The 27,532-nt window shown below is 40.7% G+C and overlaps 1 protein-coding gene across 1 annotated transcript in view; it reads right to left on the bottom strand.

The window, feature by feature from the left end:
* Positions 1-22,201, bottom strand: part of LOC124145063 (lon protease homolog, mitochondrial-like) — a 48,557-nt gene extending 26,356 nt beyond the window's left edge. The window contains exons 1-12 of the mRNA XM_046514731.2: positions 21,566-22,201; positions 20,344-20,432; positions 19,586-19,705; positions 18,154-18,215; positions 17,238-17,470; positions 16,391-16,452; positions 15,074-15,144; positions 12,584-12,642; positions 11,112-11,195; positions 3,870-4,001; positions 2,735-2,823; positions 1,226-1,364 (exon numbers count right to left, since the gene is read on the bottom strand). Coding sequence (XP_046370687.1) covers positions 1,226-1,364; positions 2,735-2,823; positions 3,870-4,001; positions 11,112-11,195; positions 12,584-12,642; positions 15,074-15,144; positions 16,391-16,452; positions 17,238-17,470; positions 18,154-18,215; positions 19,586-19,705; positions 20,344-20,432; positions 21,566-22,189 — 1,764 coding nt within the window. The 5' untranslated portion in view covers positions 22,190-22,201. The remainder of the gene's footprint in view (positions 1-1,225; positions 1,365-2,734; positions 2,824-3,869; positions 4,002-11,111; positions 11,196-12,583; positions 12,643-15,073; positions 15,145-16,390; positions 16,453-17,237; positions 17,471-18,153; positions 18,216-19,585; positions 19,706-20,343; positions 20,433-21,565) is intronic.
* Between the last annotated feature and the right edge of the window lie 5,331 nt (positions 22,202-27,532).

The raw sequence follows: 27,532 nt of genomic DNA, 5'->3' as shown, positions 1-27,532 counted from the left end.
GCAAGGTTTAACAGGATGCTACTGACTCCATGTGTTAAGGACCAGGTTTAACAGGATGCTACTGACTCCATGTGTTAAGGGCAAGGTTTAACAGGGTGCTACTGACTCCATGTGTTAAGGACCAGGTTTAACAGGGAGCTACTGACTCCATGTGTTAAGGACCAGGTTTAACAGGGTGCTACTGACTCCATGTATTAAAGGCAAGGTTTAACAGGGTGCTACTGACTCCATGTGTTAAGGACCAGGTTTAACAGGGTGCTACTGACTCCATGTGTTAAAGGCAAGGTTTAACAGGGTGCTACTGACTCCATGTGTTAAGGACCAGGTTTAACAGGGTGCTACTGACACATTATGTTAAAGGCAAGGTTTAACAGGGTGCTACTGACACATTATGTTAAGGACCAGGTTTAACAGGGCGCTACTGACACATTATGTTAAAGGCAAGGTTTAACAGGGTGCTACTGACACATTATGTTAAGGGCAAGGTTTAACAGGGCACTGCTGACACCATGTGTTAAGGGCAAGGTTTAACAGGGCACTACTGACACCATGTGTTAAGGGCAAGGTTTAACAGGGCACTACTGACACATTATGTTAAGGGCAAGGTTTAACAGGCACTACTGACACATTATGTTAAAGGCAAGGTTTAACAGGGTGCTACTGACTCCATGTGTTAAGGGCAAGGTTTAACAGGGTGCTACTGACACATTATGTTAAGGACCAGGTTTAACAGGGCGCTACCGACACATTATGTTAAAGGCAAGGTTTAACAGGGTGCTACTGACACATTATGTTAAGGGCAAGGTTTAACAGGGCACTGCTGACACCATGTGTTAAGGGCAAGGTTTAACAGGGCACTACTGACACCATGTGTTAAGGGCAAGGTTTAACAGGGCGCTACTGACACATTATGTTAAGGGCAAGGTTTAACAGGGCACTACTGACACCATGTGTTAAGGACCAGGTTTAACAGGGTGCTACTGACTCCATGTGTTAAGGACCAGGTTTAACAGGGCACTACTGACACCATGTGTTAAGGACCAGGTTTAACAGGGTGCTACTGACTCCATATGTTAAGGACCAGGTTTAACAGGGAGCTACTGACTCCATGTGTTAAGGGCAAGGTTTAACAGGGAGCTACTGACTCCATGTGTTAAGGACCAGGTTGAACAGGGTGCTACTGACACATTATGTTAAGGACCAGGTTTAACAGGATGCTACTGACCAGGATGCGTTTCTTGACGTCGTCCATGCCGTAGTGGTCCTCCTCCAGGACAATGTTGGCCTTGTCCAGGTCCATGTTCTCGGCAGTGTGCTTCCCCCATGGCATGTTGGTCAGCCAGTCCAGGTAGTTACGGGTCACACTGCACACACATCAGTCAGTATTATAGTACATATCAGAACAGGCATATATGTGTACATATCAGTTTGTTTACAAATCAGTTTGTGTGTCAGTGTTCATGTTAACACACAAACATGCATGTTTCAGGAATTAAAATCAACCAAAAATGCAGAAAATATTTTGCATGTGTGTTTTGCAAGCAATGCTTTTTGTCAGCTAATATCAGCCCATCACACAAATGTAAGAAACAAATCAAAGTTTAAAGATGATAGTGAATAGAAATTTGGAATTCCCAATTGTTTAAATAGGTAGATGGTGCTCACAACTTTGAACAGTGATTGGCTACCAGGTTCAAATCAAATCAAAAGTCTGTTGTCGTTATGTCGAAGAAAGTTTCATGACAGTCTAGTTGTCGTAGTCCATATTACTCTGATCACGTGATACAATGTTCTTGCTTATTGAATGTAGCTATTATACTTATGAGATATCCAGTTTGTGGTATATACACTGGCTGTAATCTAGATTAAGGGTAAACTACCATTTACCAATTAAATTGCATTTTCTGCTAGGCATTGTTTTCTATGCTGAGATGTAGATTACTATGTCTATTTTTCGTCAACTAAATCGGAAGTAACAGTCAGATCCAGGATCTACCAGTGATTCAGTTAAAACATACCCAATGATAGAAGCTGAAAGGATTTTTGATGCAATGATCAAAAGAAACTGCATCTGAAACTATCACTTATCAGGAATAATGTTCCAATTTTGTGATATTTTAGTTGTAGCTTTTACTATTATTTAAAATAATAGTAACAATATGTATGGAACAGTTTGAATGTTATGTATACATATAACAGTCAAACTACTACAAGACCTGTTAAGATCCTTGGAAGAAAAGGTCTACAGCAACCCATACTTGCCGTAAAAGGCAACTATGCTTGTCGTAAGAGGTGACTAATGGTTGATGCATGTCATCATATCCCAATTGCATGGATCGATGCTCATGATCCAATCCCTGGATTACCTGGTCCAGACTCGATTATTTACAGACAGCTGTCATATAGCTTGAATATTGTGCGGCGTTCAACAACAAATAAACAAACAAACTACAACAAATAGGAGTTATAGCGACTCAATGTAAGGCATTAATGATATAATATGTATCCATTCTCTGTCACCAAAGATCAATTGCAAGACACCAATAGTGGTAAACCAATAGTGGTTGCTGAAAATCATTGTTGCAACAAGTTAAAATCAGAACATTTATACCTTAAGTGGAATCATATAAGTGGAGTTACTATGAGACAATATGAAGCCTGGTGGTGAAAATGTGCCAAACAAGCTGCTTCGTTGTTTATTTAGCTCACCTTGACATGAAGCATTGCGACTTACTTGAACTCTGACGAGTGGTTGTCTAGCAGGGACAGCTTGGTCAGCTCCTCGTCTATAACCTCCTTCACATGATTCGGCACTGTCAGGTCCTGCAACATCACCACTCAGTCAGTGCCAGGTCATGAACATAGGAGCAATGGCCAGGTCATGAACATGGGAGAAATGGCCAGGTCATGAACATGGGAGAAATGGCCAGGTCATGAACATGGGAGAAATGGCCAGGTCATGAACATGGGAGCAATGGCCAGATCATGAACATGGGAGCAATGGCCAGATCATGAACATAGGAGCAATGTCCACATCATGAACATGGGAGCAACGGCCGGATCATGAACATGGGAGCAATGGCCACATCATGAACATGGGAGCAATGGCCAGATCATGAACATGGGAGCAATGTCCACATCATGAACATGGGAGCAACGGCCGGATCATGAACATGGGAGCAATGGCCACATCATGAACATGGGAGCAATGGCCGGATCATAAACATGGGAGCAATGGCGGGATCATGAACATATGAGCACTGGCCAGATCATGAACATGGGAGCAATGTCCACATCATGAACATGGGAGCACTGGCCGGATCATGAACATGGGAGCAATGTCCTCACCATGAACATGGGAGCACTGGCGGGATCATGAACATGGGAGCAATGGCCACATCGTGAACATAGGAGCAATGGCCACATCATGAACTTGGGAGCAATGGCCACATTGTGAACATAGGAGCACTGGCCGGATCATGAACATGGGAGCAATGGCCACATTGTGAACATAGGAGCAATGGCCATATTGTGAACATAGGAGCAATGGCCACATTGTGAACATAGGAGCAATGGCCACATCATGAACATGGGAGAAATGGCCTGATCATGAACATGGGAGAAATGGCCGGATCATGAACATGTGATCAATATCTGTATCTTGGTCATGATATCAGTGGCTGGATCATAAAAAAGGGGTTCAAAGGCCAGATCATGAACATTGGATTCATGACCAGATCATGAAAGATGTAAGTTGAACACAGATGACCAAATTGTAAAATCTGTATTCTTTCTCTTCAGGGATGTATTAAATGGTACCACATACCCCTGTACTACCAAAATGTGCAACCTTTCCTCAATGGCATTACCTTGAGTCTAGAGAGGAACTTCTCCTCAATGGCGTCCTTGTCATCCTTCTCAATGCCTAACTCCTTCTTGATGATCTTCAGCTGCTCTCGCAGGATGTACTCACGGTGCTGCTTCTTCACCTTCTCCTCCACCTGCGGCAAAACACTAGACATGTTCAGCATAACACTAGACATGTTCAGCATAACACTAGACATGTTCAGCATAACACTAGACATGTTCAGCATAACACTAGACATGTTCAGCATAACACTAGACATGTTCGGCAAAACACTAGACATGTTCCCCAAAACACTAGACATGTTCAGCATAACACTAGACATGTTCAGTAAAACACTAGACATGTTCGGCAAAACACTAGACATGTTCAGCATAACACAAGACATGTTCAGCATAACACTAGACATGTTCAGCATAACACTAGACATGTTCAGTAAAACACTAGACATGTTCAGTAAAACACTAGACATGTTCAGCATAACACTAGACATGTTCAGCATAACACTAGACATGTTCAGTAAAACACTAGACATGTTCAGCATAACACTAGACATGTTCAGCATAACACTAGACATGTTCGGCAAAACACTAGACATGTTCGGCAAAACACTAGACATGTTCGGCAAAACACTAGACATGTTCGGCATAACACTAGACATGTTCAGCATAACACTAGACATGTTCGGCAAAACACTAGACATGTTCGGCAAAACACTAGACATGTTCAGCATAACACTAGACATGTTCAGCATAACACTAGACATGTTCAGCATAACACTAGACATGTTCGGCAAAACACTAGACATGTTCCCCAAAACACTAGACATGTTCAGCATAACACTAGACATGTTCAGCATAACACTAGACATGTTCGGCAAAACACTAGACATGTTCAGCATAACACTAGACATGTTCGGCATAACACTAGACATGTTCAGCATAACACTAGACATGTTCAGCATAACACTAGACATGTTCGGCAAAACACTAGACATGTTCCCCAAAACACTAGACATGTTCAGCATAACACTAGACATGTTCAGCATAACACTAGACATGTTCGGCAAAACACTAGACATGTTCAGCATAACACTAGACATGTTCAGCAAAACACTAGACATGTTCAGCAAAACACTAGACATGTTCAGCATAACACTAGACATGTTCAGCATAACACTAGACATGTTCAGTAAAACACTAGACATGTTCCTCAAAACACTAGACATGTTCCCCAAAACACTAGACATGTTCGGCATAACACTAGACATGTTCCTCAAAACACTAGACATGTTCCCCAAAACACTAGACATTTTCAGTAAAACACTAGACATGTTCCTCAAAACACTAGACATGTTCCCCAAAACACTAGACATGTTCCCCAAAACACTAGACATGTTCCCCCAAACACTAGACATGTTCGGCAACACACAGACCAGGGACCTGCAAAACCTTTTTCAATATTATATGCCTTTTCATGTGAAGTTTACATGATCAACAGCTTTTCTATTGGACGAGGGGTCAGTCATATGAACGTGAAACTAATGTTCATTTGTGAATGAACACCTTTAGAAATTCATACATTTATCATGAGGTTGTTTTCTTGAAATGACATAAACACTGATGGACCTCTTCCACATTCCTGGGGAAACCCCTGGGAATTGCCTAGCACGAATAAATACAGAAGCATTGTTTCTCATCATTTAGACCTTTAAAAATCTTGACTTTAGCGTTTTACCAAACACTAGGATACCGGTAAGTCAGAGAGTTTAACTGTATGTCCATTCATACAGCCTTGATACAACCCACCCAAGAGACCAAAACAAGGAAATGCACGTCCAAACTAGGGACACGATCCGTGTCTAGGCAGACAGGTGACAGTCTGCAGCAAACTATAAATTTGACACACATTCATAATCACCTTTCAAATGAATGATTGGCCAAATGATCAATGATGACTAACACAAGCTCATGATCATCTTTCGGAAATGTCTCCCATCTCTCCCATCCCATTTTGACGTCCTGTATTTGATGTAAATGTATTATGATGTGTTGTCATTGAGACCGACATACTGAGGTAGTTCTTAGGGACCTACTTCATCTAATGATAATAATTGAATTTATTTCTTGTAACCAAAAAAAATGCTCATGTAACCACTCCTTTTGGGCTAAAAAAAAATAAATTCTTGGTTCTCAGGCACCGCCGCATCATCATAAAGTCTGCCGCACGTTTCATTTTTATTTCCATTTAAAAAAGAAATACATCCTTAAATGTTCTGCGTCTTGAACACACGACCTCAACTGTGAAATGCTACAATACTTAAAAACAATGCGATCCAATATAACGTGCAGTTACTTCCCTTTTCATGCGCACTGCTTTACTGCGCATCTCGTGTGTTATGGTCATGGCGGCAATAGGAGTTTGTGTGCTTGCTTTGCTGTTTGCAAATTTGGTCAATGAAAACATTAAATTTGCAATACAACATCACCATACATGATGATGGTATTCAAATACAAATTCAATGGTATTTGTGTACTGTGTGAGGGACAATGCAGAGGTTATTTGTCTCATAAAATAAGCGGGAAATTGATGCTAATTTATATACCCCGGCTATAAAGCAAATCGGAATATAGCACATCACTAGTGCATACAAAATCTCTACATTTGCAATAAAAATGTGTTTGTCTTCCGCAGAAAAAAAAATTACATCGTAGCCCTTCAGCGAAACGGAACAGATTATATCAATTAAACTCGGTCAATTCAAATTTGAAATTTGAGAAAAAAACACCACCAAATTTAATGATTAGCCGATTAAATTGTATTTCCTGTTCTGATTGGCATTGTTTTATATGCAGAGATTAAGATTACCGTGCGTCTTGTCTCGTAAACTAAGCCGGAAGTAGCATTCAGCTGTATACACTTTTCTCGGAATCTACCGTTGATTCGGCCAATAATATAACTTTAACCCTCTGGATGCCGACTTTTTTTTCTGACGCACATTTTCCTAAGATTGGAAAAGTGAAGGTTGCGCGAGAATTGCGCTCACGCGTCACAGGATATACCTCTGGCTATAAAATTGCGCAGATGTGGAGAATATTAAATTTCCTATTTGATGGTGTAAATTTAACTGCAAATATTAAACCGGTCTTAAAAAAAGACACTTCCGAGTGTTGCCAAAGAATTTATTCTGCGTTGAAAAACACTTAATGTCTCTGCTTTTTATCGTACACTGATAAAAGTACTGTGCGACAATTTTTTTTATTTAGAAGCTTTATGGAAACTTTTAGCGAGCAAATTACTGCCTAGTATCTGAACAACATAACTATATATCAAATGGAGTTATATGCGTATGTATAACGACATACATTCAAAGCCAAAAATAGCATGCCGTAAATGACGAAAACTGATTTTTCTCTATGACGTCAAAAGGCGACAGAGAGTTTACACACGTACAAAGAAAAGGGGGCATAACTCCGCTATGCTTAGCACTAGTTTACTGTAACTTAGGTCACTTGGTGAGAATGAACTGTGGGTAAGGACAATATATTTTTATGGTGTTTTGTTCACTAGGAACCAAACTATTCCAACACAAATATCGATATTGAAACTGTACGTTTAGTTATAAAAACAACAACATAAGAAATGATGAAATTGTACTTCATAATAAAAGAGGTAATAGATAAATGCATGGCCCTATCTAACCTATAACTTAGTCCTTAGATTCCAACATTCTCTTGAATGTGTAAGTGTAATGTGACTAACATTGCACCATTATTAATGGTGCACTAGCCTTATCATCAAATGTAATGAAATACCAAAAAAATAATACCATTCTGTTTGACGTCATGGCTGGTTTTATGTCTTTGATAACGTCAGAGAATGACGACACTGGTATTTTATTTTTATACTTTTTACAATTCCTAGAGAAATAAAGTTAACAGTTGAATATCCTGTGATCACAATATTGGAAAAAGAATGAATCCACTGAATATATAATGCAAAACGAGAGGAATAATTTGTAAATTGTTTGTGACTAACGCGCACCTGGCGAATAGTTAGATATCACTGTTCTGTGTATCAAACGACAAAAAACAATTCCAAGACCAAGACAATTCTTTCAGAAATGTGTGCATATATTTTAACGAAAAATATTATCCATTTTGATAAAGTAATATATTCAGTTTTAGTTGTAAAAGAGAATGAAACGGCTATTCATGGACATTGGTTATATTACACGTCCCAAGAAATATGTACATGCTGCAGTCACATTTACGTAATATCGTATTCGACACTATAAACCTATCAATTCTTATGTTAACAATGTTCAAACCAACAGGAGATTTTTTCAATACATGTTGTGGCCTATATTTACGTATGATATCATTTTGAATATTGACAAATATCCAAAGTGAAATTAATTGTGTGAAAAAATGTATAAAAGATATGCAAAATCTACACCATAACTGAAACTGTAAACAGCCTGATACAATGGCCGTGTGCACTCTCATTCAAGGACCTTCACCTCAAAGAAATTGCCAAATATGTACAACAATGTTGACGTATGACATCACTATCGGTGACCGACTTTTATAAAATTGCATGTTCACTGTCAACAGTACACAGGATTTTACGAGGGGACTTTCGTTGATTTAGGGATCGTATATACATAAATGTGACATGTAAGTAATCAGAAACATTCTGACAATCTATGTACTGTTATTTGGTGTTATATTTTTCATTGAAACCAACGGAAATAGTCCGATAAATACCGTTGTCGTTGTGCGTGATTTTGCGTCAGTCATGACGTCACACAGGAGGGTAACTTTGACAATTTCTGTTGAAAGTATAAAATCATTGCAATGCATCTTTTTTAAATTCCCTAATTCTTCCTACGATTCTCTTCCCATGCATATTCTGAAAATATTGAGCCAATATCTTCAACGAATAGACGAATGGATAGCTCAAAATAGGAGAAAATGCTACACTGTGTAAAATCTGAATTTTGATTTGTTTACATTTCAAACAAGTGCAGTTTTTCGACCACAGCGTTTGTTTTCACACCTAACTTATTTTGCTTGATTTCATCTAGGCACTTTGTATTGGTGACAAAGACCATTAGTCATTTGATTCTAAAATGTATGAGGAATTCAAGGATGTATGTATCGCAGCTAAGTTTGAAATATACGTGATGTTACAGGCGTCTCATGACCGGTGTACGTGAAACATGATTTTGTAAACACTATCCAATATGGCAGAAAGTTCACTTCAGCCGTTCGTGTTTGCGTATTTTCCAAACATTTGAAACGATTCTAGGATTATCGGAGATGTTTTGGAATGATCATCGGTGATTTGATAAAAGACAGATACCCGTCATCACTAATATGCTATTTTTGAAATTCATTTCTCCGAGTAAATATCCGAAATTTAGATTTCAAAACATGCTGTGAATAACGCTGTGAGTGGTGATTTAGTAATGTATAAAAAATGGCAACATTTACGATGTACCTAAGTTTCAGAGGTCATTTTCAGTACTTTTGCTTGGCCTAAAATGCCAGTGGATGATATCACAGAAAAGGGAATTTCCCACATTATTCAAAACTGTGAAGTGTATCTGTGTGCGTGATGTATTTTGAATTTTATTCGACTTCAAAGTGGGGGTTGAAGAGGAGGGACATATATGTCCCTCTGGCATCCAGGGGGTTAAAGAATTTTGATACAATGAGCGGAAGAATTGTATCTGAAACTATTATTTTGTCAGGAATAATTTATTCCAATATAATGTGTAGTTGCAGCTTTACTATATATATGTGAAATAAATTAATAACCATAAGCGTAGCACTTTGGTTCAGCTGATCGCCATTGCCGGAAATGTTTTCGAATGGAAGAATTTGACCAATAACCGTCCATGCGCCAACGATTTCAAAAACTTAATGTTGACATATAATAGTCAAACTACAACAAGTATGACTTTCAGCGATTCAATGTATGGCATTTATGATATATATATCCATTCTCTATCCACTAAAGTTTGTTTCAAGCGTCAATAGCGGTAATATGACCGTGGTTGCTGTAAGTAACGGCGAGTTGTGTGATCTTCCGATCACTTCACATACGATTTTGCCAAAATGAACTGAAACAATATTGATAGAAATGTTGAATAAAATTATTAAATAGATTACCAACATAAGTCCAGATATATTATGAACTCTTTCTACAACCAGACAGTGTTATTACATGATTAATTTGAGTATTTCAGTACGGATTTGTTGACATGGTATTTCCGGTGTTCCGTGCCCACAGTAATGTCTATGTGCTGCGGAAAAAAACCCATAAAATACTTAACCCTATGTATAAGACCCCCCCCACACACACACAAACACACATATACCTTCAAAGCCTCCTAATTCTAGAAAAACTTGCCTTATACACAGCAATATACGGATTTGGATTCTAACTAGTGTGTACACAACAACAAAAAAGAGAAAAAAAAAGGGCCGCCCGCTCACACAATATTTTCAAGGTAACTTTTTTTTCCCGAATTTCAGTTGGTTGTTCTATGGCTGTCAGTGTAAACATGAAGTCAAACATACTAAATGAAATTGTTTAATAATTCCCACAAGGTATAAAATAGTGACATAAAAAAATCATAAGCATTGACTTCCACTTTGTGTGAGTTAATTGGAGTATGAACCTTCATAGAGTGAAACCATGCTCCGGCATTCATACAATTTGGCCCGCACTCACAGTTTAACATGTTAACATAAACACCTTATGCAGACCAGTCCTTGTTTTATCCCATCACTGGCAAGGTAACAAGAAGTACCATAGTTTAACCTCTTTTGGTATGACGCGGACAGAGATCCAACCACCGACCTTCCACTCTCTGGGCACATGCTCTATCCACTGGACCTATCTTTAGGCTTTTTGGTTTGGTTTGGTTTGTTGTTTAACGCCGCACTCAGCAATATTCCAGCTATATGACGGCGGTCTGTAAAATAATCGAGTCTGGACCAGACAATTCAGTGATTGACAACATGAGCATCGATCCACACAGTTGGGACCGATGACATGCATCAACCAAGTCAGCGAGCCTGACCACCCGATCCCGTTAGAAGCCTTTTACGACAAGCATAGTCGCCTTGTACAGCAAGCATGGGTTGCTGAAGACCTATTCTACCCCGGATCTTCTAGTGACCTATCTTTAGGCCTGCTTTGTGAACCAGAATCTGAAGGCGAATCAACTGACCTCTTTACCAATCCTCTGCTGGAGCTTGCTTAGTTCAAACTCCTTCTTCAACAATGACAGGGCCAACATCAGTCTCTTTGGTACCTGTGATGATGTAATTGTCACCAAATTAATATGTATACATGGTATAGGTAAGAATGGATGTCTACTTCATTATTAAATCACCTACTGCATGGAGTACGATGACCCCAAAACGGGCTAAAAGAATGGGTTGTGGGGGACCTATTTTCAGAGATGTGAGCAGGTCTTCCCAAAAAAAAAGAGGAAAAGTCTAGGGGGGGATGGCATGCCCCCCCAGAAATCTTTTAAACATTTGATTGCATTTTAAGCAATTAAGTTCAGTTTGGACAACATTAACACCAAAAATGTAATAAGTCAATGGCAAAAGTAAATAAGTCAAATAAACAAAGATGGCAGATGCAGAAAAATTTCGAAGTTAAATCAGTACTTTAAAAAAAATCGGGCATAGCTTCCGCCAGGTCTGTGAGCAATACTGCCATAACCTTCAACCCCCATCCCCCAGACACAAGGACAACTGTCATAAGGGTGCAATGTCTGACCCTTTCCCCATGTTGAAGCATATTGACAAAAAAGTTACCTTGTACTAACTTACCTTTTGTTGAAAAAAAACAAAACTCCATTGCAACATAAGATATTAATACAACATACATCCCCATGTTATTGGTTTTCGAACGCTGAGGAAACATTCATAGTTTTCTCGCTAATCACATGAACAGCTAACTGTAAAATATCTCATTCACGTATAGGCTAAAAGACAATTTTATCTTAAAAACAAACCATCATCTGACTCGGAGTATTTACAATTTCTGTGTGGCGCCACACTCCATGTTATAGTGCAAGTATTCGTGATAGAAAACGATGATGTCCGAAAGCCTGCTGCTGAAAGCTGATCGAAAACAGGACAATTCGAGACGGTTGTCCGATTTTCGATCATATTTTTCGGAGTGTATTTTTTAAAACTTTGATTACCGGTATATTTTTACGGGGAAGATGATTTTTTCCGAGGACTACTGTTTAAAAAAACGCGTTTCCGCAGAGATTTCACATCCCTGTATTCTGCCCTGCATCTCCATGGGGAGGGTACAAGCATGGTTTATGGGCATGGCAACCCCATTGGAATGGAGGGTGGTCAAGGTACAAGCATGGGTTATGGGCATAGCAACCCCATAGGAAGGGAGGATGGGGGTGTATAAGCATGGGATATGGGCATGGCAACCCCATGGGAAGGGAGGGTGGTGGGTGTACAAGCATGGGTTATGGACATGGCAACCCCATTGGAAGGGAGGGTTGGAAGGGTACAAGCATAGCAACCCAATGGAAAGGGATGATGGGGGGTGTACAAGCATGGGTTATGGGGGGGGGGGGGGGCAACCATGGGTTATGGGCATGGCAATCCCATGGAAAGGGGAGGGGGGTACATGGATGGGCAACATGACAGTCTTGAGCCTTACATTTGTCTCCTCCAGGACCTTCTGGAGTTCCTCCGCCTCCCCAGCAGTCAGAGCAGCTCCTGAAGCCACAAGGTTTCAGTGACAAATGTCGTAAACACAACATACAGCTGAAGCAAGATCAGTAATAACAGGAAAATGTGGATAGCTTATTTCTATTAAAGGGGAAGTGTACACACAAAAATCACTTTCTATCTTTTTCTAAACAAAACGCAATTTTAGAATTAGTTAGTATCTGTGTTTGAAAATATACACTCATTTTTTTCACAGTGAAAGTAGGAAGCTCACAATAGTGTGAAAATGATATGCCGTTATGAGGCCTTCGTTTTTCGAGCTAAACAGGCCTGAGTTATCCCCCTTAGATTATGACGTAATTGGTGCCAATTCAACTGGGTCCCTGTCTATTCTCAACGCAAATGATATCAAGTACCAGTTTGTGGTAAAACAACATGGCCTACGACACACTCCGGCGCAGTGGTGACTCAGCATAACACTATGCTGGCTGGCATCTGAGACGCTAGAATCACACACCTGTACCTACACCACGTGAAGCGGCTCTAACAAAGCATGGTGACGTCATAATGTTTATCAATTGGCACCAATGACGTCATATTGTAAGGGGCATAAGCCATGGTGTTTTTGTTATGGAAATAGAACACTTGGTAAATGTGAAAAATATAAATCATTTTAATGCAAAAAATATGTCAATTATTAGTGATTTTTTTATATTTTTGTCTATGACACTTCTAGGTTAACACTTTTAATGTGGAAAAAGTACAAGAAAAATAGGTTCATTTCCGTGTGAACTTGCCCTTTAAACATATACATAGAGGGATTTATCTGGGATTGGAAACTAAGAGCCCTTGGCAAGCCAATTTGGGGAAAAATTGGGTTCAAAAGATTATATTTTCTAAGCATTAAAGCCATTTTCTCTTCACTTGTCCTGATAACAGTGAAAGACAACACAACATATTACATACAACTATATTAACATTAATTATGAACATTTTAAGTTGGGAATTTTACTGATCTTTTCCATAGACATGCTTCTGAAAACTGGCCTCGAGATACATCCCTGCTGTACATAAACCATAATAAACATGATAAAGCTTGAAATTGTGCAAAACATTAGGCTTTTAATGTCCTTTTTATCTCAGCATGCTCAAAGAAGAAACATGCCTTCACAGAGAGTAGTTCTGATGAAACTGAGAGAGTGAGCAGTGGTTTTACTGCTGCTTTGAAGCATGTCAGCGTATATGAAAGGAAAGCCTGTATGCAGGTCATTGACTTCAAGCACAATGCATACATACAGGCTTGAGAAATGTAGCAAGGGAGACAACTCCATCCAAAGTAAATAACAATGTAAAATTGCAGGTTAATCTGTATCATGAACATGCATAATCATTGAGAGTAATTTCATTTAAGCAACAGATTACAATGGCTGACTATCCAAGAGCCCACTTTCAATGCCATGAATAATTATTAAGATAAGCAGTCAAACACAAAATTACATTCAAAATCTATCTGATACTTTAATGACTACATGTGATGTTAAATGTTCACATGATAGTTTAATGTGAATGTGAACCCCAACCAACTATCCCCCTCCCATCAACACCTCCATCCCGCCAACACCTCCATCCCATCAACACACACCCTCCAACCAACACCTCCATCCCGCCAACACACACCCTACCACCAACACCACCATCTCGCCAACACACACCCTACAACCAACACCTCCATCCCATCAACACACACCCTCCCACCAACACCTCCATCCCGCCAACACACACCCTACCACCAACACCTCCATCCCGCCAATACCTCCATCCAAACCAACACCTCTATCCCGCCAACACCTCCATCCCATCCCGCCAACACCTCCATCCTGCCAACACACACCCTACCACCAACACCTCCATCCCGCCAACACACACCCTACCACCAACACCTCCATCCCGCCAACACACACCCTCCCACCAACACCTCCATCCCGCCAACACCTCCATCCCGCCAACACCTCCGTCCAAACCAACACCTCCATCCCGCCAACACCTCCATCCAAACCAACACCTCCATTCCGCCAACACCTCCATCCCGCCAACACCTCCATTCCGCCAACACCTCCATCCCGCCAACACCTCCATCCCGCCAACACCTCCATCCAAACCAACACCTCCATCCCGCCAACACCTCCATCCAAACCAACACCTCCATTCCGCCAACACCTCCATTCCGCCAACACCTCCATCCCGCCAACACCTCCATTCCGCCAACACCTCCATCCCGCCAACACCTCCATCCCGCCAACACCTCCATCCAAACCAATACCTCCATCCTGCCAACACCTCCATTCTGCCAACACCTCCAACACCACCATCCCGCCAACACCTCCAACACCACCATCCCGCCAACACCTCCATTCCGCCAACACCACCATCCCGCCAACACCGTATCCCTGCACAAGCAGCACAGAACCAGTCTACTGACCTAAATCACTGATGTAAACTGGATTGTCAATCACTCTCTGACCAGCCTGAATGATCTGGGCCAGATTCTCTCTGGAATGCACAAAATACAGTAGTTTCATTTAGATGACACACAGCAGTCGTAACTTACCCTGAAAACAGAGTCAATAAGTAGGTAATGATTAGTGATAACTTATTATTATGGGGGTGTTTATCATCTACAAATCTGTGTAAGTATTAGTCAACAATTTTACAAAGTAAGCACCAATAATTTTCGTATCTTATAGGTCTAACCTTTGAGCACAAAAATATACAAGAAAAAGCAATAATTCTCTTCCATATAATCATGACAATCAAATACTTAAGATTTAAAAAACATATTTGTAAAATATCACAATACATCTTCCCGAGGCAAGGGAATTAACTGACTATAAATGTCCAGTTTCTACCCTTGCCAAACTAGGCTTGAATTTCCGGACTCAATCATATCACCACCTGTGGCCATTACGGGTTATGTTCCTTCTATGTCCCTCCTATTGACCAATCAGATTCCGCCTCTCATATCACTTCGCATTTGTTTCAAAGAAAATGGCGGCGTCCAGTCAAGACAATCTGGTCGATAAAACGGGTCTTATCGCTTATCGCTTGATAAAAAACATGAAAAGATTTGCAAAAGATCTGTCAATGCCGAGTTGGTGGTACACATGCTTTGCAAATCCTGCAATCAACCAAAACATGCACGCCCGTTTTCAAACGAGATGTCAATTTCGTTACGAAATTCTGACTGGACTGAACGTAGGCTTGTTAGTCCAGCCAAAATATAACTCCATAATTCCAGCCTAGTTTAGCAAGAGTGGAAACTAGACTTTTATAGTCAGTTAACTCCCTTGCCTCGGGAAGCTGATCAGAATATTTCAAACAGTTCTATGCTTTTTCAAAATGATGACAGCAACCATATTGTATGTGCGTGACACTTAATGGTGAATGTCTAGTCACTGCCTTCAGTTAATATAACTTGGTGAGGTATAAACATCTATCAAAACACCATATCAAGATCTTCCCTGTCTTGAAAAATATGTATGTATGTATGTCATCATACAAATGCATTTATTTCCCCAATAACAAAACTTACTTTGGTGTTGCATAGTATATACAAAAACATCAATAGACAAGTATCAGGCAAGATTATACTTTACTTGACCGCACTAACATGACCAAGTATCGAAGTTTCTACCTAATTGACAGTTTAGCTGATAATAGCTGATCCAGTATAGGTTATTAGATGGTCCAGTATAGGTTATTAGATGGTCCAGTATAGGTTATTAGATGGTCCATGTACCTGTACAGAGGATTCATTGCTATGATGTCCCGGATCGTCTTCACAACTTCAGATGTCAGTGCCTGCATAACATCAAACCTCCTTTTACAATCAATTATGATAATCAGCCAGCATCATGTAACATGCTATCATGGCTATATTGGCTTTATATTGGTCAGCATGAACTACATGTACAAATTTCTTTCATAAAACATAGCATAACATTTTCACAAAGACAGCGTTAACACAAAAAAAGCTGACGTTTGGCCATTGCTTGTGGACTTCCATCCAAGTACTAACAGTACTTGCCAGTAAGTTTAATCAACAAATCCAGTTTCTTATGGATCTAATCCACCAGAATGTTATCACAAACAACGGGTATTGTGGCATTCAATGGCATTTGCTTGGTTATCCAAGCAATTACCATTTATGTATCGGGGCATGGATGGCCCTGTTGTCTAAGGCGCCGCGATTCGCTCTGCAGAAACCTATGATTGTGGGTTTGAATCCCGGTTCTCTCCCATTATGTTTCTAGGTTTGTCAGCACCATACCCGTGCTTGTGGGTTTCACCGAAGTGGTAAACGTCTAAGACCTGCATCACTTCAGGCTTTCCTCCCACATTAAGCTGACACGCCGCGATATAACTGGAATACTGTTAAAAGTGGCATGGGTATGGTGCTGACAAACCAAGAAATTTAATCAGGGCGAAACCGGGATTCATACCCACAATCATATTTTTTTGGCATCCCCAAGGGATGCAACTCTGCACAGCGAATTGCGGCGCCTCAGACGACTGGGCCACCCGTGCCGCCCGTTAAATCTGAAGTCTTAAGTAAACATATAATTGTGACAGGTATTAGTAACCACCTTTATCTCATCATCGCTGGTGAAGGGCTCATGCTGAAGGTTCTCCACATCCACCATCAGGACGTGAGGCATGGGCGGTACAGGTGTTGGAGCTTGAAGCATCTGCTCTGCCACATTATCCAACAAGGGAGACGACTCAACTGGTTCCCCTCCCACTGTCTTTACCGCCTCCTCACCACCATTGCGGCCGTTACGTCGTCGTCGCCGTTTCTTCTTGTTACTGTTATTGTTGTCTGATCATAATGATAAGTCCTTGTTAAAACATGCTAATAGTTGTTCCTGTCTGTGAAAAGTACTACGTAATGTCCACTTTCAAGTTGTTTTTCACCTTGGAAACACCTGGACCAGTATTGTATTCTCCACCAAAACCTTTCAATCTCCTAAACAAATCTTGTCCTAAGCATCAAGTCCAGCAGATTTCACCTGGGATGTATCTATCCGAATTTTCACAAGGAGTCAGTCGAGCATGTTATTTCAATGCATTGAAAATGTGTAAGAATCAATGTTTTAACTGACTTGTTACCAATGCCTTGTTTACCATGTTTTCATTTCTTGATCTATCAGTCTTAGCTTCAATTTCATTTCCATGAAAGCCTTCATCCTCATAGTAAGTGGTGAGTTTGTGTTTATACAAACATAAGATAGTGAGTTTGGTTTAGTGATGCTTTGAACTGCATTTCAGCTATATTCAGGTATGTCAGGTCAATGTGATAGTAGTGGCAAAGTGATGCTGGCATCAGATGCTTTTCATCTTGGTGAAACCCACAATCATATATTTCTGGTACACAAAAGTTTCATGTCGGACAAAAAAAAACTTACTCCCTTTAGTAGGGCTATAGCAGAAGGAAGGTAACTCTAACCCCACCCACCTCACCCCCAACCCCCAGAAGAGTCTGGCCTAACCATGCAGACATACCTGCTTCAATGGCTTGATCTTGCCCTTCAGCTTCCTCTGAGACAAGTCCAGTAATCCGAATCCTGCAAGTGAGCTTCCATTTGTTAACAGTATATGACAAAGGGCAAAAGTCTTCCTGACATTGAAACCTTGTTGTTGAATCTATAAAAAAAAACGTTGCCTCTTCTTCTCTGTTTGGGACAAGTTCAAAATTTTCAAATTGGATAATTTTTTTTTAATTCTTTAAGGTTTCAGACCCCACCCTCACTTTCAAAAATCCTTAACTCTGAAAATATTGAATACATGCGTTGAGTGGCCTCTATCCACTGAAGCATATTTACTAGGTGTTGAAAAACATTTGGAGAGCTTTCATAGGTCAAATCTGCCATTCTATACTACACACTATAAAACGCAATGATAAAAACTACCTTGTGGAAAGACTGGATGTATTTGCCATCTAGACACAATGAGTCACCATTACCCAGGTGAGCTACACCCCTTTGGGGATTCTGGGTCAGAATTGGTTACCCCTTATGCTGGTCATTAGACGCATCCAAATGGATCTGGTCGCCAGGCTCAGTGACTGGTAGATTGCGTGTTATCACAACCCAACGGATCGTTACTCACAATATTGATCACTGTCGGCTTTAGATGGAATTATTTACAGGCTGTTGCCAGTAGGCTGAAATAATGCTGAGTGCTGTGTTAAACAACAAACAAAGAAACAAATACTGTAGCTACACAAACCTAAATATTTGACATTTACACAGATAGGCATGGTACGTTAACTAGCCAATCTTACATTCTGGCTTAACCGTTTGATCAAAGGTTAAAGTTAACCAAATGTTATCATGACTACATTGTAGGGCTGGGATGAGTCCGAAGTTACTACCCTGGTACCCACCCCCTATTATGCGACCCTACCTGGGTACCCACTGTAGGTCTCAAGAGATAGGTACAAAATGTTCGATTGGGCATTTTTTTACCATAGCACTGGCAAAGTGTATTTAGATACATGTATTAAACAATCTGGTCATGCAAACACTGAAGTTGACTTAAGTTATATCTTTATTCAAAGATATGAAAAGTCAGAAGGAATGGGTGCATAGTCAGAAAGAAATGCGAACATTTGTGACTTGTAGTGTAACCACAGAGTTCTAGATACTTTTCGTCAATAAACAATATATCATGTGACTAACCACAGGTCTGGGTAGTCCCATGGGTACCTGGATCCTACTCAGTACCCACCCGACCCGGGTACCCGAGTTACCCGTCCCTGCCCTACTACATTGACATGAAACTACAGTGGGTGTGGAACTGTGAGATAAAAACCAAAATAAATGTCAAGATAGTAAACACTTGGCATAAAAAGAAATCCACACTAAGCATGCTGTACCAAAGAAAGAGGTCACTATATCATCTCATGTCTGTTTCACAATGTTGTGCCTTCTACCTGCGGTGTGCCATGACGATCATCCTCAACTTGTCTCCAAGGTCCTGCATCTCGGTGATCTGGACGAAGGTTCCCACATCATAGATGTCATCCAGGCGGGAAACGACATCGCTCTCATTACTGGAAACAGTGTTACAAATACTATTACAAGAGCAACATCTTGAATCATTTAGGCTAAATTTATCTTTTAAAAAATTTATCTAAGACTTTAGTATTGGTGAGATTAGGTGAAATTGGACTTAATGTCTCAATCAATATAATCAGTGATAATTGCACTTATATACTAGACCGGACTAATGCTGGTTTCACAGTGCTTGGCTAAATAGAACCCATACCACACTTTAACATACCCCATACAGTATATTGACTTCAAGCCATACTTCAAAGCGATTGTAGCTCTACAACTGTTGCAAATCTATGTTAAAGTATGGGGGTTACAATCGTCTTAGCACTAAGATCGCTTTGTGGAACGAGGCGCAGTCCTTGTTTCTTATCCCCTCAATGGGCAACAAAAAGTACCATCTTATAACCTGTCTTTTGGTCTGATGCACCAGGGGATCCAACCACTGACCTCCTGCTCTCCGAGGAGACGCCCCACCCACTGGACAGAGGCGGTCACTTGCGTATTGTAAAAGTCATATTTCAAAACAAATAAATATCTCTGCATCATCTGATGTCATCAATCCAATATTATATTTGAACAGGATAGACATATGTCAGTGTGTGGGTACAAAAAAGGGCAAAAAAGACAAAATTACCTGTCATCCTTTTTCAAGAACACTCCAGCATATGGTTGATTGAGTCTCACTTTCCTTCTCAGCAGATCCATCAAGGTCTTGTCACCAACCTGAATTGACAGTACAAATCATGCAGATACAATGTATACTGAACTAAACTTTCAACAAATATCTTGAATGAATTACTGTTAATCAACATGAGCAAGATGAGTTCCCTATCATGCTGATGTCACTGACATGCATATTGAACACTAACCCGTGAAGATCCGGGGTAGAAAAGGTCTTCAGAAACCCATGCTTGCCGTAAAAGGCGACTAATGCTTGTCGTAAGAGGCGATTAACTGGATCGAGTGGTCAGGCTCACTGACATGGTTGATGCATGTCATCATTTCCCAATTGTGTGGATTGATGCTCATAATGTCAATCACTGGATTGACTTGTCCAGACTTATTTATATACAGACTGCTGTCATATACGATATAGCTGGAATATTGCTGAGTGCAGCGTTAAACAACAAACAAACAGTATGTGAATTTGGGAGATGCTTTTGTGATATGTAACAACATATATATTTCACATTATGCTACATATTTACATCACATTTCATCATTTTTCATGGGATTCAATAATAAGATTCCAACAAGGAAATTGGGTATATACATGCAGTTAGCATATGATGATGACATGCATGGACCAAGTCAGCAGGCACGTCCACCAGAACCATTTAGTCACCTCTTACGAAAAGCATTGGTTGCTGAAGACCAATTCTAACCTGCAACTTCAGTGGTATTTTACCCCACAAGGGTTCATGCAGATCGGGTGGATAGGTTCGGTGACTTGGTTGGCTGTCATCGTACCCCCATGGCATAGTCAGTGTTCAAAATTAATCATGTAAATCAAAGGGCCCTTGTCTTAGCACTTATCTTGCTTATGCTAAAAGTTAAAGGCTTAAAGGTACCTTTAGATTCAAATACTATCATGACTTTTGGAGCAAATCTCAAAGAAGCCATTAATTTCCCCCCCACGCCTTAGTTTAGTCTGGGCCAGACATAGTCATTTACAGGCTGCTGTCATATGATCATGATGATATAGCTAGAATACTATGAATACTACTGAGTGTGTCGTTAAACAACAAACTAAAGGGTATCTGTATCTTATTTTAGTTAATATGAGTTATATCAAAACAAAGAGAAAACAAGAGAGTTAGTGGCCTATATTATACTTATGGGATCATGCAACTTACTTCTATCATCTTCACAAATCTTGGGAAAACTGGATTTCTGCTGATTGCAATGACGGGCACTTTGGGGAAAATTTCAGGAACTGCTAAGGTGGTAAGAGCTCCCATTGGAAATGGCTCGGGCTGCACATGCGGCGTCTGCGATTCTTCCTCAGCAGGTTGCCCATGTTCGTTTCCGTCACCTTTATCAGAGCTACTCGAAAAATATCTCGAAGAAACGGTAGCAGAAGCAATTCGACTCAGTTCTAGAAAAGTCCGACCAGCTCGACTGTTCAGTGTCAATGCTGAAGGGTTGAATTTCATAAAATTAGAAGTGTTAGCGCTCTTTGAGATAGTCTGATGTCTATAGGTGCTTAGTGTTCGCTTTTCGTTGAACAAAACCATCCTAGGCTGCCCATTATGTTGTTCACAGTGTTTGAGCACACTTGGCGACCTTGTCTGATGTAATCCACTGACAAGTTTCTCAGTACTATGCAGCCTGCATTGACACTGCATAAAGTTCCTACTTTTCGCAACTCCATAATTAACTGTCGTTGCAAACCGTCTGGATAATATACAAGTTCCTTGAGAGATATTTGACGCCTTTTTCGCACTGCACGTGTAGCAAAGCCTGACGAAAGCGGCCATGTTTACAGGGGACCATTCCATTTCCGGCATAGGGACCATTCATTTAGCACAAACAGAAAAAACCCACATTTATAAACATTTAGAAATCGCAGCTTATAAATACTCATAACAGGCAGAAATTAATACCCTATGACATCTTGTTGTATTAATGTATGTGTTTGGTGACTATTAGAGGTAGATTTATTGAAGGTACGTGGCACCCTTACTTCAAATAGATAAACTGCCTGTGTATGTGTATACATGTGTATATAATGTGTATGTTAACCATGTTTGTATATGTGTATATATTTGTATGTGTGTGTGTATGTGTGTGTGTGTGTGTGTGTGTGTGTGTGTGTGTGTGCGTGCGTGCGTGTGTGCGTGCCGTCATATACAAGGCCGTACCACCACCCGGGCTGGCTTCGACACTGATATAGCTGGTGTATAGCTGAGAGCGGCTATAAAACAACAAACCAACCATCCCACTAACCCAATTGCGTGGATCGATACTCATGATGTCAATCACTGGATTGTCGGCCCAGACTCGATTATTTACAGACAGCCGTCATATAGCTGGAATAACGCTGATGGAATTCGTTTCATTTAACAGAAAGATATTCCAGATCTGAACATAACAAGTCTCTTAGCTGATAACGTGGCACATGTACAATATTTACGCCTCGTACCGCTTTAACACTTAGAGGTAGTCATCGAGAGTTCATTTAAAGCTGCTTAATTCCATAGTGCTTGCACTATCATCCTGTATCTATTGTCATTCGGCTTTTCTACACATAGGTTCTAACTCCTAGTCATAACACCGATGTCGCCTGTGGAAAGGGAATTTAACAATCTCATTAAAATCAGATCTTAGTTCTCGCTACCGCTAAACAAAGATCTGAGGACATCCCATTACGGGTCACATCAGACCGAACAATGGAATGACCAATCAGAAGGCAGCTTTCTCGTGCTTTACGGCACAAATTTCAAATTGGCGACTACGCTTCGAAGCATATTTTGACAAATTCTCGATTACAAATTTGAAACCTGAACAAAAAAACATTCTGGAATGACTAATAGATTGTATAGGATTCAGTCATTAAACCCGTAACTATCGTTCGGAATACCCCATGTTAAAGTTTTCGAGATTGCATGATTAGAAATCACATTCCGACTGTCACTTTCATAATCTGATAAGCGACGCACTGATTGGTCGGATGAAAGGTCGTTCTGACGTGACCCCTAATGGGATGTCCTCAGATCTTTGTTTAGCGGTAGCGAGAACTAAGATCTGATTTTAATGAGATTGGGAATTTAACCGCGACGTATTAACGTCACGTGCTATACTTGTCATCCAGCCTTTAAGTGTCGCTTGATGGCTTCCTCTAACCATTAACACAATCAGAAATTGATTGCACGACTTGACTCTCTACAGTCACTTTGCCCATCATGTCCATTACTGCCACACACTTCAAGATATAGCCTTTATTAAGCGAGACACGTTCGTTCCATTCTTGTTTCTTCAAGTGATTAGCCCAGCAGTAACACTCATCATCATCCCCACCACCAAAGCCCTGAGCAAACATGAAGTTGAAGTGTCTGTTTTATTCATAATGTATAAAAGACAACATGTTAACAGTTCACGTATCATTACTGGACTAGTTGTGTCACGGCAGACCACAGCTTCACGTTTGAGATGGTTTTCATACAGTACATCTTATGTTTTGTGCTTGGGCTTTTGTTTCAAGGTAAGTTTCTATACACTTAATTTCTTATATCTTCTCATGAAAACACAAGTATTGGTGATATCTGATAAACGCTGTAAGATTAAACGTTTCTGCGTTTCTCCATGGCATGGGACGACGCTTACACGAGCATCAACTCTTATTATTATGTAGTTTTGGTTTCAAATGTTTGCGAGGAGGCCCATACACCAAGGTCATGCATATGAACGCATTTGTCGAAAATTGAAGATGACGTCTCCCATTGTTCATGACGATATTTAAGACGTGCGTCTTCCAAAAATAGCAATGACCTGATGTCTCCATTGGCATCAAGAACACCACATTGTAAAAGTAGAGACAACTTATGGATAACAACGTCTTTATTTACTGTAAGGCGACGTTTTGGTATATATCCTTAGTTGTTATCCATACATTCTCTCTATCTTTGTCATCAGTCAACTTCTAAGTAATGCCTTACAAACAAGAACACCACATGTTTCTACATTTCTTCAGAGAAAAGGTTGTGGGTAATATGAAGAATATCCCTCTCTCAACTCGAAATTATGGAATATCTTCCCTCGTGAATTTATGTTGAACGCTAAACCTTTCAAAATCAATTCACTAAGTATAGATATTTGTAATTCCTCGTATGTTATTGTCTATGGGTTGTTGTTGGAAACGAGTCAACTCGTTCACACGGAGACCCGTTCACACAATTTACTTTCATTTGTGTTGACCATACGCGTATGGTCCATGTTGTACTGCATTGTTGTGTACAATGACAAAAAGCAATTTAAAAAATTTTGTATAATCATATTTAAGTGGTTTAACTACGCAGTGACAACGCACATGGGTATAACTGCATTTTAGTTGGCCTTTATTTCATTTATTTTAAAAACCCTCACAAACTTTAAAGAATCGTTCAATCATAGAAAGACCAAATTTGACTACGAATGACAAATGCATCGCCACGCCTATTCATGTTATTAGTCAGGCGGTGTGATAGCATGGTGGTTAACATCGACCCGCACACGCGGATCCAGAGGGAAACAAACCCACCACGGTTACGTATATATATTAAGACACCTATAACATTTAAATGACTATTTCTCTGCTAAACAAACGCAATTTTTTTTTTAAAAGATTCAATTGCAACCCAATCTTCCCAATCACCCCACCCCCTCCCCACCAAAAAGCTATCTCCACATTTGGGCCCGGGTCCGAATCCCTTTATGGGTTCAACGTGTGCATCCAATTTCTGTACCCACGCCGTGTAATAATACGGAATATTGCTAAAAGCGGCGTAAATATACTCACTCACACTTGGTTTCAGGGTTGCCCGACATCCTGGCTGCGACATCAACAGACAGTGATGCACTCGTCTGCAACAACACCTTGTCCTGCCAGGGAAACTGTAAACACCGGCGCCAGCAGCAGGGAGTCCGACAGAGCAACCATGTCGTTCATCCACCGCCTTTACCGACCTGTGCATGTGACGACGCGTGCCCGATTTTTGGAGACTGTTGTGCAGACTATTACCACCACTGCAAACCATCTGCACAGACGGGTGATATTCTTCACGCTATATCTAGTTTTGAAATCATCTTCCAAGGAACAGAGTATATACAGAAGCCGTATATTAATGGAGGAGCATCCGCATTTATGGGAAACCGAAATGAGTTGATGACGTTAAGGCCCCATATGAAGTGCACACAAGTCAAGAGTTCAAGCTCCACAACAGGGCATGTATGGATGATCTCAAGCTGTCCGGAGACCTTCCATTCGGACCATACGTCTGAACCAAGTTGTGAGAATCCCGGGAAGAACCCTTTGTTGCAGGGTCCGGTGTCAATTGCCCCCAATCTCATTATATTATTCAAGAATGCCTTGTGTGCTCGTTGTCATGGAATCGGTGAGGATAGTGTCGTACCATGGCCTGTAATGGTTAATTGTCCTAATGGTAAAAATCTGTCAATTCTTGCGCCAAATGTCTCAAACACGTTAAATCACAATGTCATGTCGAAAATGTTAAATTCTCCTGGATGTGAAATCGTGTATGAATCTAACATGTGGCAATTCGTGAGGAACTGTACGCCTTCGAGTGTTGTGTCCGAATGTCCGGAATTTAAGAAGACCTATGGGAACAAATCCACTGAAGCCATCAAACTGAACAATCTTTGCCACCTTTATCTAAACTTCATACGTGACACTAACGGTGTAAAGTACAAGAATGTGCATTGTGCTATGTGTACGCTAGGAGAAAGGTATGCTGCTGAGAACATGTGTTGTGATTTGAAAGAAGAGGGTCTGGTTTTCACAACAGCGTTGAATGAGAAAGTCGATGGGACGATACACTCCACAACAGCTACATCTCCTGAACATGTCAGACCGAAGGTTGCAAGTCTAAAGATCCTGTTTAATTTTGACGGTAATGGGATGAGTTACACAGTCGGGAAGCAGCACTACCGTGTTCAGGAGACTCACAAGCTCTGTAAGCCAGATGAGGTGTATGACACTCTGACTCTATCGTGTACTACTCTGTACTGCAGCCCGGACAAGTACCCTGCAAACGGGACCTGTCACCCCAAGAATAAAGGACACATCCCTGCACATTCCCAGGTGTTTGAGTCAGGACCCCGATACTTTGTCCTTGTGTGTTATGTAAATTCCCTTCCTGGAAGTACTTCAGACGACTTAGAAGACATGTTTCAACGTGTGTTGATTCAAAAGATGAATTACTTTATAGCCAGTAGCTCGAACTTCAAGATCAGGGTTTTAGATTACATCAAGGAGGACATAATGCCCGCTGATAATACAACCATAAGCAGCATGTTACCGTCACTAGATGACTCGAGCCTGGCTATAAAGGTTATGTTGACGTTTCACACTGATAATCCAGCCTCGCTTGTTTTGTCAGCTTGCCGGGACATTTTGAAGTTGTTTCCTGAAGAACTAAAGTTAAAGGCCTGGTCGATGACGTCAGGATATCTCAAAGACTACCGGGAGGATGAACGTATGTCTTGTCCTGCCCTTCACACACTGACTGATTTCAATGCAACTTTGGACACAGATCATCAGCCGTATAATGCTGTTGTAAATTGGACCTATTTTCCTGTTGACAACGTCCCGTTTGTGTACCAGGTCCATCCATTCGTTGCTACTAACTCAACAGTGAGGATCAAAGGTTGTGTGCCAGACCTTAGCTTGCTCCCTGAGTGTGCTTCTCTGCGTTATGACGCAACCCAATACATAGTCACCAATGGGACGCTTAGCTTGCTTCATTCTAATTTAGTGTTTGAGGAAGATGCCTACAAACTTTTCAGCAATTATGCTTATGTCTGTGAGTCAAACCTCACAAGAGACTACATTGAACATACAAGGTTTTACTTCTTCCACTATTCCCGTGTTCAATTTTATCTGACAATTATTACATCTGCGATATCCGTAACCTTTCTCGTAGGGACGTTGATCGTATACTGCTTGCTACCGGAACTGCGGAACGTGCCTGGAAAAATCGTTATGTCTCTGTCTGGAACACTGATGGTTTCTCAGAGCCTGCAGTTGGTAATGACACTGCCGAAAGGAATTCTTTGCGTGGCCGTGGCTGCCGTCGCACACGCCGCCTGGATCTCTACTTTCTTCT

The sequence above is a fragment of the Haliotis rufescens genome, unplaced genomic scaffold (genome assembly GCF_023055435.1).
Source record: "Haliotis rufescens isolate VD_foot unplaced genomic scaffold, xgHalRufe1.0.p SCAF_1, whole genome shotgun sequence".
Classification (NCBI taxonomy): Eukaryota; Metazoa; Mollusca; class Gastropoda; order Lepetellida; family Haliotidae; genus Haliotis; species Haliotis rufescens.
Note: the sequence above shows the minus strand (reverse complement) of the source record. Positions and strands in the feature narration are given on the sequence as shown.